We start from the raw sequence: 14236 nt of genomic DNA, 5'->3' as shown, positions 1-14236 counted from the left end.
TCTTTTTTTTTTTTTAATTAATTTATTTATTTTAATTTTTTTATTTACAGCATAACAGTGTCCATTGTTTTGGCATCACACCCAGTGCACCCCCCCTCCCCCGCCGCCCCTTCATAACCCTCCCAATGTTTATTGCAGCAATGGCTACGGTCGCCAAACTGTGGAAAGAACCAAGATGCCCTTCAACGGATGAATGGATAAGGAAGATGTGGTCCATATACACAATGGAGTATTATGCCTCCATCAGAAAGGACGAATACCCAACTTTTGTAGCAACATGGACGGGACTGGAAGAAATTATGCTGAGCGAAATAAGTCAAGCAGAGAGAGTCAAGTATCATATGGTCTCACTTATTTGTGGAGCATAACAAATAACATGGAGGACATGGGGAGATGGAGAGGAGAGGGAGTTGAGGGAAACTGGAAGGGGAGATGAACCATGAGAATCACTCATTCTTAACCAAGTTGACCACAGTCAGTTGAAAAGAATAACACATTTGTTTGGATTGCATGTGTTTGGAGAAGGGGTTCAGAGAGAATGGGCATTGTTTTGGTATCTTCCCATTTTATTTTTATTTTTTAAAAGATTTTTATTTATTTATTTGACAGAGAGATCACAAGTAGGCAGAGTGAGAGGGGAAGCAGACTCCCCAACGAGCAGAGAGCCCAATGTGGGATTGGATCCCAGGACCCTGAGATCATGACTTGAGCCGAAGGCAGAGTCTTAACCCACTGAGCCATGCTGGCTCCCCAGTATCTTCCCATTTTAACAGGAAAACCTCTTTACAATGCCATCTTAGTCAAGTTGTTGTAGAAAGCAAAGCTAACTGTCTTCAGATGTAATCAGATCCTTGTTTTGGTTCCAAGTCCTACTATAGTCCCCCTCCCCCGACTCCCTTCCTTCCCTCTTTACTTAAACAGTATCTATCTCTACTTAATCTTAAATTTCTTTTTCTTACCATTTTCTGAATCCCTCATTCAGTATTACCATTACAACTTTCTGCTATGGCAAATGCACTGAGACCCCATTTCTATGTTAAAGCCCTTAACACTCAACATGACTATATTACAAGATAGGGTCTTTACAAAAGTAATGAAGGTTAAAGGAAGTCATAAGGGTAGAGCCCTGATCTGATAGGATGAGTGTCCTTATAAGAAGAGACACCAGAGATCTTGTTCTCTCTCTCTCTGCCAGGTGAGGACATGGTGAGAAGGCGGCCATTTTCGAGCCAAGAAGAGAGCTCTCACTAGAACCTGACCATGCTGCTACCTTGATCTTAGGCTTCCAGTCTTTAGAACTGTGAGAAAATAAAGTTCTGTTGTTTAAGCCATCCAGTCTGAGGTATTCTGTTATGGCAGCCTGAGCGGACTACCATACCCCTTCCCTAGCCACCTGTGAAAGGTTGGTTGTGGCGGGGTTGTTAAATCGTGTTCATCAGCCTTGTGATGGGATTCTTTTTTAGGCCCCAGGATCTGCAGTCAGTGTCCTTCTCCTGGGTCAGACACTTGGAGCTTGAGGTTGCAAATCCAGCCCAGCTCCTGACGTTTTGGCTTCCCCGATCCCCGTGAACCTCATTTTCAGCTTCTCTAATGAGCAACGCCAGCAAGAGAATGTGTCTATTCAGCACCACGGACAGAGGTACCCTGTCAATTCCCACAAATTAGAAATTACTGCTTAGCCTTCTCACCCAGGTGATGCTGAGAAGGGAGGAGGTAGGCTGAGCAAGAGAAAAGTCAGGGAGGAAGACCACCTGGCAGGGTGCAGACAGTGCAGCCCCGAAGCCTGGCTGTACTCAGCCAGGGGGCTCCTACAAATGAGAAGTGCCTTCTCACACAGACGGGTTGCAAAATGCAGAAGGGGTTACTCCTTACGCTTAGTTGTGTTGGCCTGGCTCTTGTCGAATTGTCACCTGATGGGTGCTGGCCACAAACCTACAGCTGGCAAGGTGTTAGGTCTGGGGAGCCCGTGGATGTGCTGATGTCATGGACTGTGGGGCGGGAGAAGAGCCAGCTGAGGAGGAATGGGAAGAGGGCATCAGAACTTTGGTATAACTTTGGGGATAGTGGTGATACAGGTGAGCTGCCTCCTCCATGCCTGGAATGGCAATGAGGGTAGAGGGGATCAGGCCTTGGGAGAGGAGGGGCCCAGCTCCTGGCAAGCTGTGCTGGTGGGGAGCCAGGACTTCATTTGTTTTACTTTAATGAATAAATGGCATCCCCAGCCATTGTTTCTCTACTTCTGAGTCCTGACAAACAGTCTGTGGCATCTGATGGAGAGGGTTATTAGCTGCACGGAGACAGATGGTTGGGGATGAGGGGATTGGCTCTTTATTATAACAGGTCCACAAGCGACAGCATTCCGTTTACTTCCCAGCCTCCATATCAATGTCAATCCCTTTCTGTCGCCTTCTGTGACCCAGTCAAGCCCCAGAGGAAACACCCAGAGCAAGAGGAAGGCAGAATGGCCCATGAGTAAGAAAGGAGAGGTAGGGCCAGTGGAGTTGGGAAAGAGGGCAGATTTACCATTGTAAGTTCTTTGAAAATAAAAACCCTGCCTTATTCTTCAGTATTTTCCCAAGTGTCCTGTAAGGGGCTGTTTATTCAATAGGCATTCAAAAAATGTGAATGATAGAAGAGAAAGGTAGAGAGGTCTGGATTAAAAAAGAGAATAGAAGTAGATTTAATTGTGCTGGGTGCGTGGTTGGGGAGCAAAGGTAGGGAAGAGAGAGAAAGAGAAGTAGAGGACACAGAGGGGGTAGGAAGACGGCTTGAGAAAAAGTGCTTAGGAATCAGCATACTGTGTTTCAGGCATTAGGTACTCTTCCCCACGTTTCTATATAAAGAGTTTCATGGACATCAAACAGCTCTGTCCACTGTTCCAGGTTCTTCTTCCTGGGACCAGAGTTGCAGGGCAACTCCTCTCTACCCCCCAAAGGGTGGGCAGGTTCTCACTGACCTTCATTCATCCTTCGAAACTTGTCCTTGGCCATGTAGCCCAGCACCAGACAGCATCCTCTCTTCTGGAGGCCCAGCTCTGGAAGAAAAGCACAGGTGAATGAGCAGGGAATGGATCCGGTATCAGCGAAGGCCTCTTTTGGGGGTATGAAGCTGCTGCCCTCATAAACAGGGTTACTTATATAACATATACATAGCACTTGCTATGATCTGGGCATCGTAGTAAGCCAATAATTCCTCATTTGATTTCCGCAATAACCCTGTGAGCTGCATACCTGTATTATCTCTATTTTATATCATCCCCATTTACAGATATATTAAGTAGACAGCCTTAGTTGGAAGAGCTAGCTGGTGGCAAACCAGGAGTTGGAATCTAGGCAGTATGGTTCCAGAGTCCACGCTCGTAACCACTACTCTATAGGTTAGTGAGGCTCTATAGATCCCAGGCTTGGGGACTATGTCTGCCTCATGCTGGGACTGTGGTCAGGCCTGTCCAAGGAGAGGCAGAATCCAGCTAGTGGTGACCAAGATGGAGCAATGCAAGCAGACACAGAAGAGCGTATTTTGGAGGAATGAAGAAGTGGTTGGCAAATTTGGAAGGAGGCACAAGGGTGGAGGTAGAGGAGTCTACTTTTTGGGAGAGAATGAGTTTCTGGGTCTGGGATTCCTGGACGATCTCATATTCAGGAACAAGGCAGTGCTGTCTTCAAGGGCTAATGAAGTGTGGACTCGGTTGAGCATGGTGCACAGGGGTTGGGATGGCTAAGAGACACAAAGTGTAGATTCCGGTCCCACAGGACTTTGACACAACAGGGAAAAGCAAGGTGGAACAACAATTCTAGGTAGCAAAAGCAAGAGACTTTTTCTTTTTTTCACGGTATTAGACAAATGGGTGCCCCTTGGGCATGGGTGTTGGAACTGGAGTTACGTCTGCCTCAGAAGAAGGCTGGTATTCATCCTCTAAATCCTGGTTTGTCTTAAGCACCTTTCGGGTGCAAAGCCATACTACACCAAATTCCTCTTCTGACCCTCATCGTGCCCCCTGAGGTCGGCAGACAGGTTATTGCTCTTCATACTATGCAAGTGAGAAATCCCAAATTCAAAGACGCTAAATGACATCCCGGGATTATTTTAAACTCCTCGCCCCCTCCTCTTTGCTTAGGACTCCTACAAATGCGACCGCTGCTGAGGTGAATGGGAAAGGGGTAGGATTTCTGGAAAGGGCATGTGACTGCACTCCCTCCCAGGGCTTGCCACACTTCCTGGGCACCCAGGGGCTCCCTCCATGGGTCCCACAGGGAAGGAAGGTCTTACTGAATGGTGCATCATAGCAACTTCTCTCGTGACACTGGGTGTTTCTCGGAGCCTGGGCCGGGTAGCATCTAGGCTGTTGGAGTTTAGACAGGGTGGGCTCATTTCCCCCTCCCTACCTCTCCATCCACCTCTTGTCACCCAGGTCTACCCTCCATGGTTTGCAGGATGAAAGAGCCCATAAGAAACAGATAAGTCAAGCTTAGGGGCTCTTGCCCTAGAGAAAAACAAAGCATGGCGGGCAGTGGCAGAATGCCACGGCCTTGGGAGGTTGCTAGCTTTGATCTCCCAATTCTTTAAAGGGGTTTATTAACTATCAGTAAAGAGCAGAGAAGCAGATCTGAGCGTGCCTTTTCCAAAGGCGCTCACTTCTCTTCCATCCCCTCCACGAGAGCTCGTCTGAAGGCAGGGCCAAGCCAACCTCACTTCAAACAGCTTTACATCTCCTGCGCCCAAATTGACGATGTTAAGTTCCCTCATCCAAGGCCTTGGCCCTTTCTTCAAGGGCTCCTGCTCTGTCGAGGGCCCTGCGGATCAAAGCCCCTTTGATGTTTACTTACTATATTTGTGGATTCTTTCTAACAACCACCTTCAAGAGACAGGAATGCAGCCTGCCAGGAGGGAGCCGGCGGAAGTACAAGCTGTGAGGAGGCGCGCTGAGCTCCCGCGAACAATAGCCTCTTGCCCAAGACTCTGAGACTGTAGAGAAGCCTCGACGAGCTGACGATGGGCAGAGTCAACCAGCCCATTATAATCGCACGGGCATTGTTCATTGCCAGAACGATACAACTGCTTACGGCTCTTATTATATTTCCATTGACTTATTATGCCCATATAAAGCCATGAACAGGGATTCCTAATGAGAAAAGGAGCTGGGATTCCTGCATTGAGCCCAGGGGAGCACAGGGTGGGGGTAGGGGGGCAGAAGATGTTAGATGGATTTAGGCCAAACATTCCTGTTGGTTTTGCTAACTGCCCCGTTAAGCTTTCAAGGAAATGGAGGGGGCATAATTCTCCTAGAGATTTAGAGAGCATGGTCGACCAGTTGAATCCAGATCATCTGTGTTGGCTGTCTCTACCACCCCAACTCAACCTATCCTTGGTCACATAATGGGTTGTCCGAGGAGAGAGTCTGTATGTACAGTCATTATAAGAGTCTCACCGACCATGTTTGATTTTTGCAAATGAGCAGGAAAAGAATTTTTTAGAAACCTGATTAATAAAAGAAATGGAGGATGAGCAATTTCTCAATGTATCTGGCTCATTTAATTTGACACGTGTGGGTTAGTCTTAATTATTTAGGCAGCTGTATTACAAGGCGTTAATAAGCACACTGCAGACGTGTACTGAGGGAGAGTGCTCTCTGACGGAGTCCTTACTGAGCAGTGGGGAGAAGCCCTGGGTTCTTTGCAAGAATGAGCAGGTTGGAGAATTAGTGAAGTGAGAATTAGATATCTATCCACATGTGAAAGCTTGGGATGTTCTTTGTAGAGATTTGTGGAGCTCAATTGGAGGTCACTGGGTGTGCATGAGGAAGCAGGCCAATGGGGCTGAAGTGGGGGCGGGGAGGAGACTGTGGGAGCCCAGGTGGGGAGACAGTGTGTTGTCAAAGGCACGGAGCAAAGAGAGGGCCGGGGGAAGCAGGAAGCAAGCACTATGTCTTGGGGCAACTCTACCCCACCAGACTAACCAGGCTCTTAGGGGAGAGATGGCAGGATGTGATACAAAAAACAGGAATCTTTCACTCTGTGAGCTAGACCAGGCACCAGACTGCCTCTGTCCTTATCACATGGCACTGGGACTGAAGGTGGAGTCAGATTATAGATGCCCATTTTAACACCAAGATATCAAGGTCTTCTCCCTGGAGACCTTGGGGCTGCAGCCTTTGGCCGAGCACCTACCAGTAGCAGAAGCACCAGACGCACCAAAGGCACCCATGGAAAATGATGAACGTGAATCAAGTCATCCCGGCTTACAAGGGAATTTAATAGCAAAGGAGTCCAGGGTCGCCTGCAGAGGGGCTGAGGAGGGCACTGTCTGAGGAGAGCAAAGGCTTAAAAAATACTAGCATGAAAGGAAACATTTATGGGGAAAGTGCATGTTTCTTGGGGAGAAGGGTATGCACCCCAGGAACTCCAGGCATCTAGACTGAGCAACAGAAGGGTCAGGGCTCTGCCGTTTCCAGCTCTGAGTCCCTGATCCCGAGCACGGTGCCTGGCACCTGGCGGTAGGTGAGGGTGTTTGCCGAGTGTATGAAAGTTGTAATTCATTGGAAGAGAAGTCTCGGAAACGTGAGATTTCCTCTGGGAGGAGTAAAAATGGGACGGCTTTATAAATGGAACCGTTTTCCCTCAGTTTCACAGGGTGAAGATGGGCCTTTTTCCAGCCTTAGGATTTCTTTATTCTTAGTAGTAATTACAATGATACAGTGCTATTACTCCACATTTACGGGACTCTTGGTTTTTCACGATGCTGTAGTATTCTCTACCTTATAAGAGGCTAACAGTAGCTCTGCGAAATAGGCGAGGAAGAATGGTCTATTTCCTCCATTTTGGTTTCAGAGAAAGAGGCTCCGAGAAGTAAAAGGACAGTTCAAGGTCAAAGCTGATATCAGTGCTCAGGCTAGAATCCAGGTCTGATTTCTAGCTTAGGTCTCAGGGTAAGGTCTGGGGTTCCAGGGCTGCCGAGGCTGTGGATCAAAACAAAAGAGGACACAGGTCGGTGGTCCTGGCTGGGCCAGGGTTCTGGCCTGGACTATGGCTCTCTTGTACCACAGGAGGCGACTTTGTTTGAAGATAAGGATGTGACACAGATAATCCAGTTAAAATGGCCACTAGGGGGCCGGAAGCCAATGTGACTGGTGTCCTCATAACAAGGGGAAATTTGGAGGCAGACGGACACACACACACACAGAGGGAGGATGCCATATGAACACGAAGATGGTTGTCGACAAGCCAAGAGAGAGGTCTGGAACAGATTCTTCCCTCACAGACCTCAGAAGGAACCCACAGGCCAGACTCGCATCTTATAAAGATCGTTTTAGCACGGATGCAGACGGCGGAGGGGCGGGGGTGAGCCCAGATGAGGGAGCGCATTTGTTTGACTCCTGCCATCCTCCTGGTGCGCGGTGACGGACTGACATCTGCTCCCTGTCCCCGCTCTCAGAAGACAGCCTGAGATCAGAGAGCCGGTGCAAGGACCCTGAGCTTTCTCAGGGGGACCTTCAGAGCCTCTATCTCCCTGCCACGTCGACACAGGAGAGCACTGGGGGGGGGGGGGGTGGGGGGCGCAAATAGCTCACCAGATGGTTCGCGAGACCATATGGAGACGGTGTCAGCTGGACCTGGCTGGAGTCACCGGGAGGCCACGTATGTTTTGAAACTGTCAGTCCTGGCCGGAGCCCGGCTCCCACACGCCAGAGTGAGCAACGCTCAGGGCTTCTCTGCACCTTAATGTTCTCATTTATAAAATGTGGGCACGGATAATAAGACCCTCTGCTCATGGTTAATATGAAAATCAGAGGCACTTGGGGAAGGGTGCCTAGGATCAAGTAGCTGATAAGGGCGAGCGCAGGAAACAGAAACGAAATATCAGATTGGGGGGTAGGGATCATCATGTTTCTCCTCCCCCTTATTTAAAGGGAAGACTCATCCAAAGAGATAGAACAAACTTCCAGGCAGCCTTCTCTGGAGGCTCGTGGGCTAGACACTTGCTGAGGGGCTGGAAGAGGAAGCGAGTCAGGAAGGCCAGACAGGTGGGTGTAGCAGCGAGGCTAAGTGGCCAGGGATGGAGAGACAGTGATGGATCTGAGAGACACACTGGGAAAGGGACGATGGCCTGAGTGACAGAGTGGCTCAAGCAGAGGAAGGGGGCAGACGACCACTGTGGATTCAGTCGGGCAGAATGGGGAAAGGTAGTGTCTGTGTCAGAAGTAACTGACCACGGCAGCCAGTTTGGGCGCGAGGTGATCATGGTGCATTTTTGGATTTCTCGTGTTTGAGGTAATGGGGTTCCCAAGTGAAGGGGGTCCCGGATGCTTATGTGAGCAGGAGTTTAGATATGAAGAAATATATTCATAATCAGCCTTTCTGGCCTCGGAGCGCAGATGTCTTGGTCTGTAGACCAATTCGTTATGTAACGAACGACATAAAAAGCAGTGGGATAGGGTGGGTAGACTCTCCCACAGTGTCTGTACCAGCCCGGCCCAGTCAGCATGTATTAACATAGGGTGACCAGTAGGATGTCCGACCCACAGCCGCCCATCAAGATGCTCCCACGTGCAAGGCGAAAGCACGGAAGGCCAGCTTCCCTTCACAACGAGATCGCAGTCTGGTCAAATATGCAAGGCACATCCTTACGGAGAGGTGAACAAAAATCAAACACAGGACTTTGGGAAAACAGAGGGTCACGAGCAGCATGCGAGTTATTTCCACGTGCACGGCCCTAGTCGTGGCAGGAACCCCGAGGGGGGAAAGGAGTTGCCGGGCTTGGGGTGATCCCCACCCCCAGGACCTCAAAGGCTGGAGATTTCTCTGGGGGTCTGCCTTTGTTGGGTGTCTGCCCCGATGGCCTGACTCACGGGCGATGGGCCATCAAAAGTCCTGCTGGGATGCCTGGCGGATCACAGGATGCCAGAGTGTCACGTTTGTAAAGTCCTCACTTTAATTCTGCTAAACTCTTGCTTTTTTTTTTCTTTTTAAATTAAAAAAAATTTTTTTTTTACTGTGTTATGTTAGTCACCATAAAACCCATCATTAGTTTTTGATGCAGTGTTCCAAGATTCGTTGTTTATGCACCACACCCGATGCTCCACGCAATACGTGCCCTCCTTAATACCCACCACCAGGCTCACCCACCCCCCACTCCCCTCCCCTCTAAAACCTCAGTTTGTTTCTGAGTCCACAGTCTCTCATGGTTCGTCTCCCTCTCCGAATTCCCCCAATTCGCTTTTCCTTTCCTTCTCCTAATGTCCTCCGTGTTATTCCTTATGCTCCACTAAACTCCTGCTTTCTGCTTCAATTCTGTTTCATCCTGTTTGCAGCATTGTAGCTCACATCCCAGGCAATAATGATGCCCATCAATCATACAGAGATCCCAGTTTTCTGATCAACCTCTCTGGTAAAGAGGCCTGAAGAGAGGAATAGCAAAGGTTTATTAATCCTGACTAGTGACTAGCTCTGGCCCTCCAGGACAAGTAATAAATGTTTAATAGCCCAATAATACCTGTTTCATAATTTTTGACTCTCATTGCTTGCTAACTCAAAGTTTATTAAAGAACTATAAACTTTACATTGTTGTAAAGACATAATGACTATTTCATTACCTATTGGAGTTAATTATATTAGGACTAAGTTTATCCCCATTCATATTAAGTATCAATTAGTTCTTTTAAATTATTGATTTGTATTTAATTAACTATGCTATTACATCCCAATTAAATCCTTGTAAGAGAAACCTGAAACAGCTACCGTCTTAAGTTTTTAAAATAATGAATTACATGAAAAGCTCAAGTGGGCTAACCCTCCTTTAGGAAGGGTTAACGATCATCGTGATAATTCCAGAGAGTCTTGGTGACGACTGGCCCATCTTTGCTAGCTCCTGCAGGGACGACAGCTCCCGCAGACAGCTGAGGGTAAGGAGTGCACAGCCTCAGCCACCAACAAGCAGAAACTGACACTTTGGAAGCCCTTCGTCCGCCCTTGCCCTCCATTTACAGGCTAGCATGGCGCTATCCACAGGATGGCCAGGGCGGGCAGTCTACCAGCAACTCTTCACCACCAGCTGTGGGGCCCGTGATTGTCCATGTTGCTGCTGGCCCCCGATATCACGTGCCCACTGGCAGTCTGGGGCCCATGTGGTCACCACTCCTCTGGCTTCCCAAGATTCCAGCAACACTGGCCTGACTCTATCCATTGCGGTCAGGACACATCAGCCATTAACTGAACAGCCATGGGCATTTTACTTTTCTCATCTTATTTCCCCCTCACATGGACCTTGTAAAGACAGGTGTTTTTATTCTTCTCTTTCTTTATAAAGAAATGGACATTTTAGAAGGCTGAGGTGTTGACTGAGGGTCCTGGAGCTACTGAGGGGTGAAACTTGAGTCCACCTGTCTGTCGGATGGATGCCTGGTGCACCTTGCCGTGCTCTGTTCTTAGTTCTCTGGGAGATATGCTCCCACCGGCGGAGTCCCATCCCACCGGGCTGGCTCTCTGAGACCTTGCCTGGCTCTTGTCTTCTTTCTGTTCATGAAATGCTGGGCTCATCTTCTACCCTCAGATGCTAATTGGGGCCTTTCTCCCAACTCTCATCACTTGGAATTCCAACATGGCTGCCAACGGACTCAGAACATGGCCTTCTGCTGGGCCACTTGGGCATTGGTCCAGGCCCCAGGGTTGACAGGCTCTCCCACACTCCCGTGCACCTTGGAATCGGGACATAGGATACCCCACCCCCGGGGGGCTGGATGCAGCCTGGCCTTACCCCCTTTCAGTGTCATTTGGGGCCAAACTCACTTAACTCACCATTACAATTAAAATTGCCATTGACACCTAGAGGAGAACATAGGCAGTAACCTCTTCGATATCAGCCACAGCAACTTCTTTCAAGATATGTGTTTGGGGCGCCTGGGTGGCTCAGTGGGTTAAAGCCTCTGCCTTTGGCTCAGGTCATGATCCCAGGGTTCTGGGATCGAGCCCTGCATCGGGCTCTCTGCTCTGTGGACAGCCTGCTTCCTCCTCTCTCTCTCTGCCTGCCTCTCTGCCTACTTGTGATCTCTGTCTGTCAAATAAATAAATAAAATCTTTAAAAAAAAAAAAAGATATGTCTTCAAAGGCCAAGGAAACAAAAGCAAAAATGAACTTTTGGGACTTCATCAAGATCAAAAGTTTCTGCACAGCAAAGGAAACAGTCAACAAAACAAAAAGGCAACCCACGGAATGGGAGAAGATATTTGCAAATGACAGTACAGACAAAAGGTTGATATCCAGGATCTATAAAGAACTTCTCAAACTCAACACACACACAAAACAGATAATCATATCGAAAAATGGGCAGAAGATATGAAGAGACACTTCTCCAACGAAGACATACAAATGGCTATCAGACACTTGAAAAAATGTTTATCATCACTAGCCATCAGGGAGATTCAAATTAAAACAACATTGAGATACCACCTGACACCAGTTAGAATGGCCAAAATTAGCAAGACAGGAAACAACGTGTGTTGGAGAGGATGTGGAGAAAGGGGAACCCTCTTACACTGTTGGTGGGAATGCAAGTTAGTGCAGCCACTTTGGAGAACAGTGTGGAGATTCCTGAAGAAATTAAGAATAGAGCTTCCCTATGACCCTGCAATTGCACTACTGGGTATTTACCCCAAAGATACAGATGTAGTGAAAAGAAGGGCCATCTGTACCCCAATGTTTATTGCAGCAATGGCTACGGTTGCCAAACTGTGGAAAGAACCAAGATGCCCTTCAACGGATGAATGGATAAGGAAGATGTGGTCCATATACACAATGGAGTATTAGGCCTCCATCAGAAAGGATGAATACCCAACTTTTGTAGCAACATGGACGGGACTGGAAGAAATTATGCTGAGCGAAATAAGTCAAGCAGAGAGAGTCAAGTATCATATGGTCTCACTTATTTGTGGAGCATAACAAATAACATGGAGGACATGGGGAGATGGAGAGGAGAGGGAGTTGAGGGAAACTGGAAGGGGAGATGAACCATGAGAGACTATGGACTCTGAAAAACAACCAGAGGGTTTTGAAGGGGCCGGGGGGGGGGGGGGTGGGAGGTTGAGGAACCAGGTGGTAGGTAATAGGGAGGGCACGTACTGCATGGAGCACTGGGTGTGATGCCAAAACAATGAATACTGTTATGCTGTAAATAAACAAATAAATGAATAAAAAAAAATTGCCATTGACAGGGGCGCCTGGGTGGCTCAGTGGGTTAAGCCGCTGCCTTTGGCTCAGGTCATGATCTCAGGGTCCTGGGATCCAGTCCCGCATTGGTCTCTCTGCTCAGCAGCGAGCCTGCTTCCCCCTCTCTCTCTGCCTGCCTCTCTGTCTACTTGTGATCTCTCTCTAAAAAATAAAATAAAATAAAATAAAATTGCCATTGACAGATTGCTTATGATTGATTAGTCTCTGGGTTAGGCACTCCGCATGCATTATCTTCAAACATAAAAATTAAGTATTATTATTATTCCTATTGGATAAAACGGGAAATGGATAATCCAAAAGATTCAATAACTCGCTCAGGGTCGTAGAGCTGGTAAGTGTCAAAACCAGTCAACCTGATTATGAGTGAGCTTCTTTGGATGACTGGTATAATATCTTTGGGAGAGGTGCAGAGATCGGGGAGAGTTTAATAATGTTGGTTGAAGAATTTTATGGAAACCGTTTTATCACATGGACAAGATTACCTCAGCCATCTCTGGTTTAAGATGTCTGATCCCAGGGGGTTAATTGCTCTGTGAGGGAATCTGACAGAGAAACAGGATCATGAAGGCCATGCCTCCCCCTGGCCTGTCATCACTCTACTTATCCCATGAGGAACAGGGACCGCTGAAGGCCATATGCCTGCAAGGCTTTTAGACTTTTCCTAAGAGAAAGTTGGAACTGGTGAGTAAGGTTTGAATGGGACCAGATACTTGACAGCTGTATGTCCATCCCCTAGGGAGGCTCAGCCTGGTGTAGCCAGTCAATCGCAGCTAGGAGGCCAGGCAGAAAGAGGGCATCTCTTTTCTCCTTTGGGACCAACGGAGTCCCCAAAGGACTAAGATCAAGGGCCATAAGGAATCCTTCCAAGTCAGCCCTTACCTGCGCACCCACACCCCAACTCCTGCACTTCTCTTGAGGACCAGATTTTTGGGAAGTTAGAGGCCCAATAAACCACTCTGAATATAACATTTATATTTGGACTTAACCTTCATACAGATTCCTCGTGATAGGGATTATTAGCCACATTGTACAGGTGAGGCTCAGGGACATTGAGTAATTTAGCTGAAGTCACACAGCGGGGAAATGCAGGAACCAGGGACCAAAATGTAGGCTCATTTGATCCCAGAGCCCAGGCTGTGTCGTTTTGCTGGGATGTTGTCTGGACGCTGAGCACACAGTCTAGGTGACTGGCAGAGACCCTGGTGGGAAGAAGGGGACCATGTGTGTTCAGAGGGTAATGAGTTATGGGCATTGCTGAGACGTCCTTGTGGGAGCTAGGCTCCTGGAGAGTCCCTGCCTGGGAAAGGATGGCTTGCCTCCCGGAGGAAACAGGGAGGTAGGGGCAGGGCAGAGAAGCATGGAGAGCGACTGCTGTTTACTTATGAGTTTGCAAACCTCTTTGTCACCCATTTATGGCCCCAATAAAAATCATAAATGCTGAAGATTAACCAAGAGAATCCCATAAGGGCCACAAGCTGGCCTGCAGGCATTGATCAGTGCAGTCAGATAGGAATGGCCAGCCTCTGCCCTCTGGCCCATGTCCTGCTGAAAAGAGCGAGGATGGGGGCCTGGAGACCGATATCTGCTTTCACCTGGCAAAAGAGAAGGGGGCAGAAGGGGACAACAATGTCCTAGGAGTTGGGGGAGTGTGCAGAGTATAGGGCCCTCCAACATGGCAGCCCCCCCCAACCCAGTGCAGAGGTGGGCAGCTGGGTTGGTATGACAGAGAGGGAGAGAGCACATGCTCTCTGACTATAGGGTCCTGGGGCTGGAATGGGGCTGGCTAAGCCTCAGTGGGTTGGAGGATGTCCCCTCCACTTTCTGGGTAGAAAGCTGAACAGGAGGGAGACCAGGGGATGGCATGCTTTTGCTCCCAGTCAAATAAATCACAGTTGTCGTTTCACAGTCCGGTGGCTGTGCCTTGCCTTACAGCAGGGGCTGTGTCTTCTGGAAACTGCAAGTCTTCACGGGGGCAGGAGAAGGCAGGGCTGGGAGCACGGAGCCCCTCGCAGCTCTGG

General features: G+C 48.5%; 1 protein-coding gene across 5 annotated transcripts in view; it reads right to left on the bottom strand.

Annotated features, from left to right (window-relative positions):
- Positions 1-14236, bottom strand: part of KIRREL3 (kirre like nephrin family adhesion molecule 3) — a 540762-nt gene that overhangs the window by 120197 nt on the left and 406329 nt on the right. For all 5 annotated transcript variants that reach the window (XM_046016829.1, XM_046016833.1, XM_046016831.1 and 2 more), the window contains exon 3: positions 2957-3034. In XM_046016829.1, the coding sequence (XP_045872785.1) occupies positions 2957-3034 (78 nt within the window). The remainder of the gene's footprint in view (positions 1-2956; positions 3035-14236) is intronic.

This window comes from Meles meles, chromosome 8, assembly GCF_922984935.1.
Source record: "Meles meles chromosome 8, mMelMel3.1 paternal haplotype, whole genome shotgun sequence".
NCBI lineage: Eukaryota > Metazoa > Chordata > Mammalia > Carnivora > Mustelidae > Meles > Meles meles.
The sequence above is the reverse complement of the archived record's forward strand: the minus strand, read 5'-3'. Positions and strand labels throughout refer to the sequence as shown.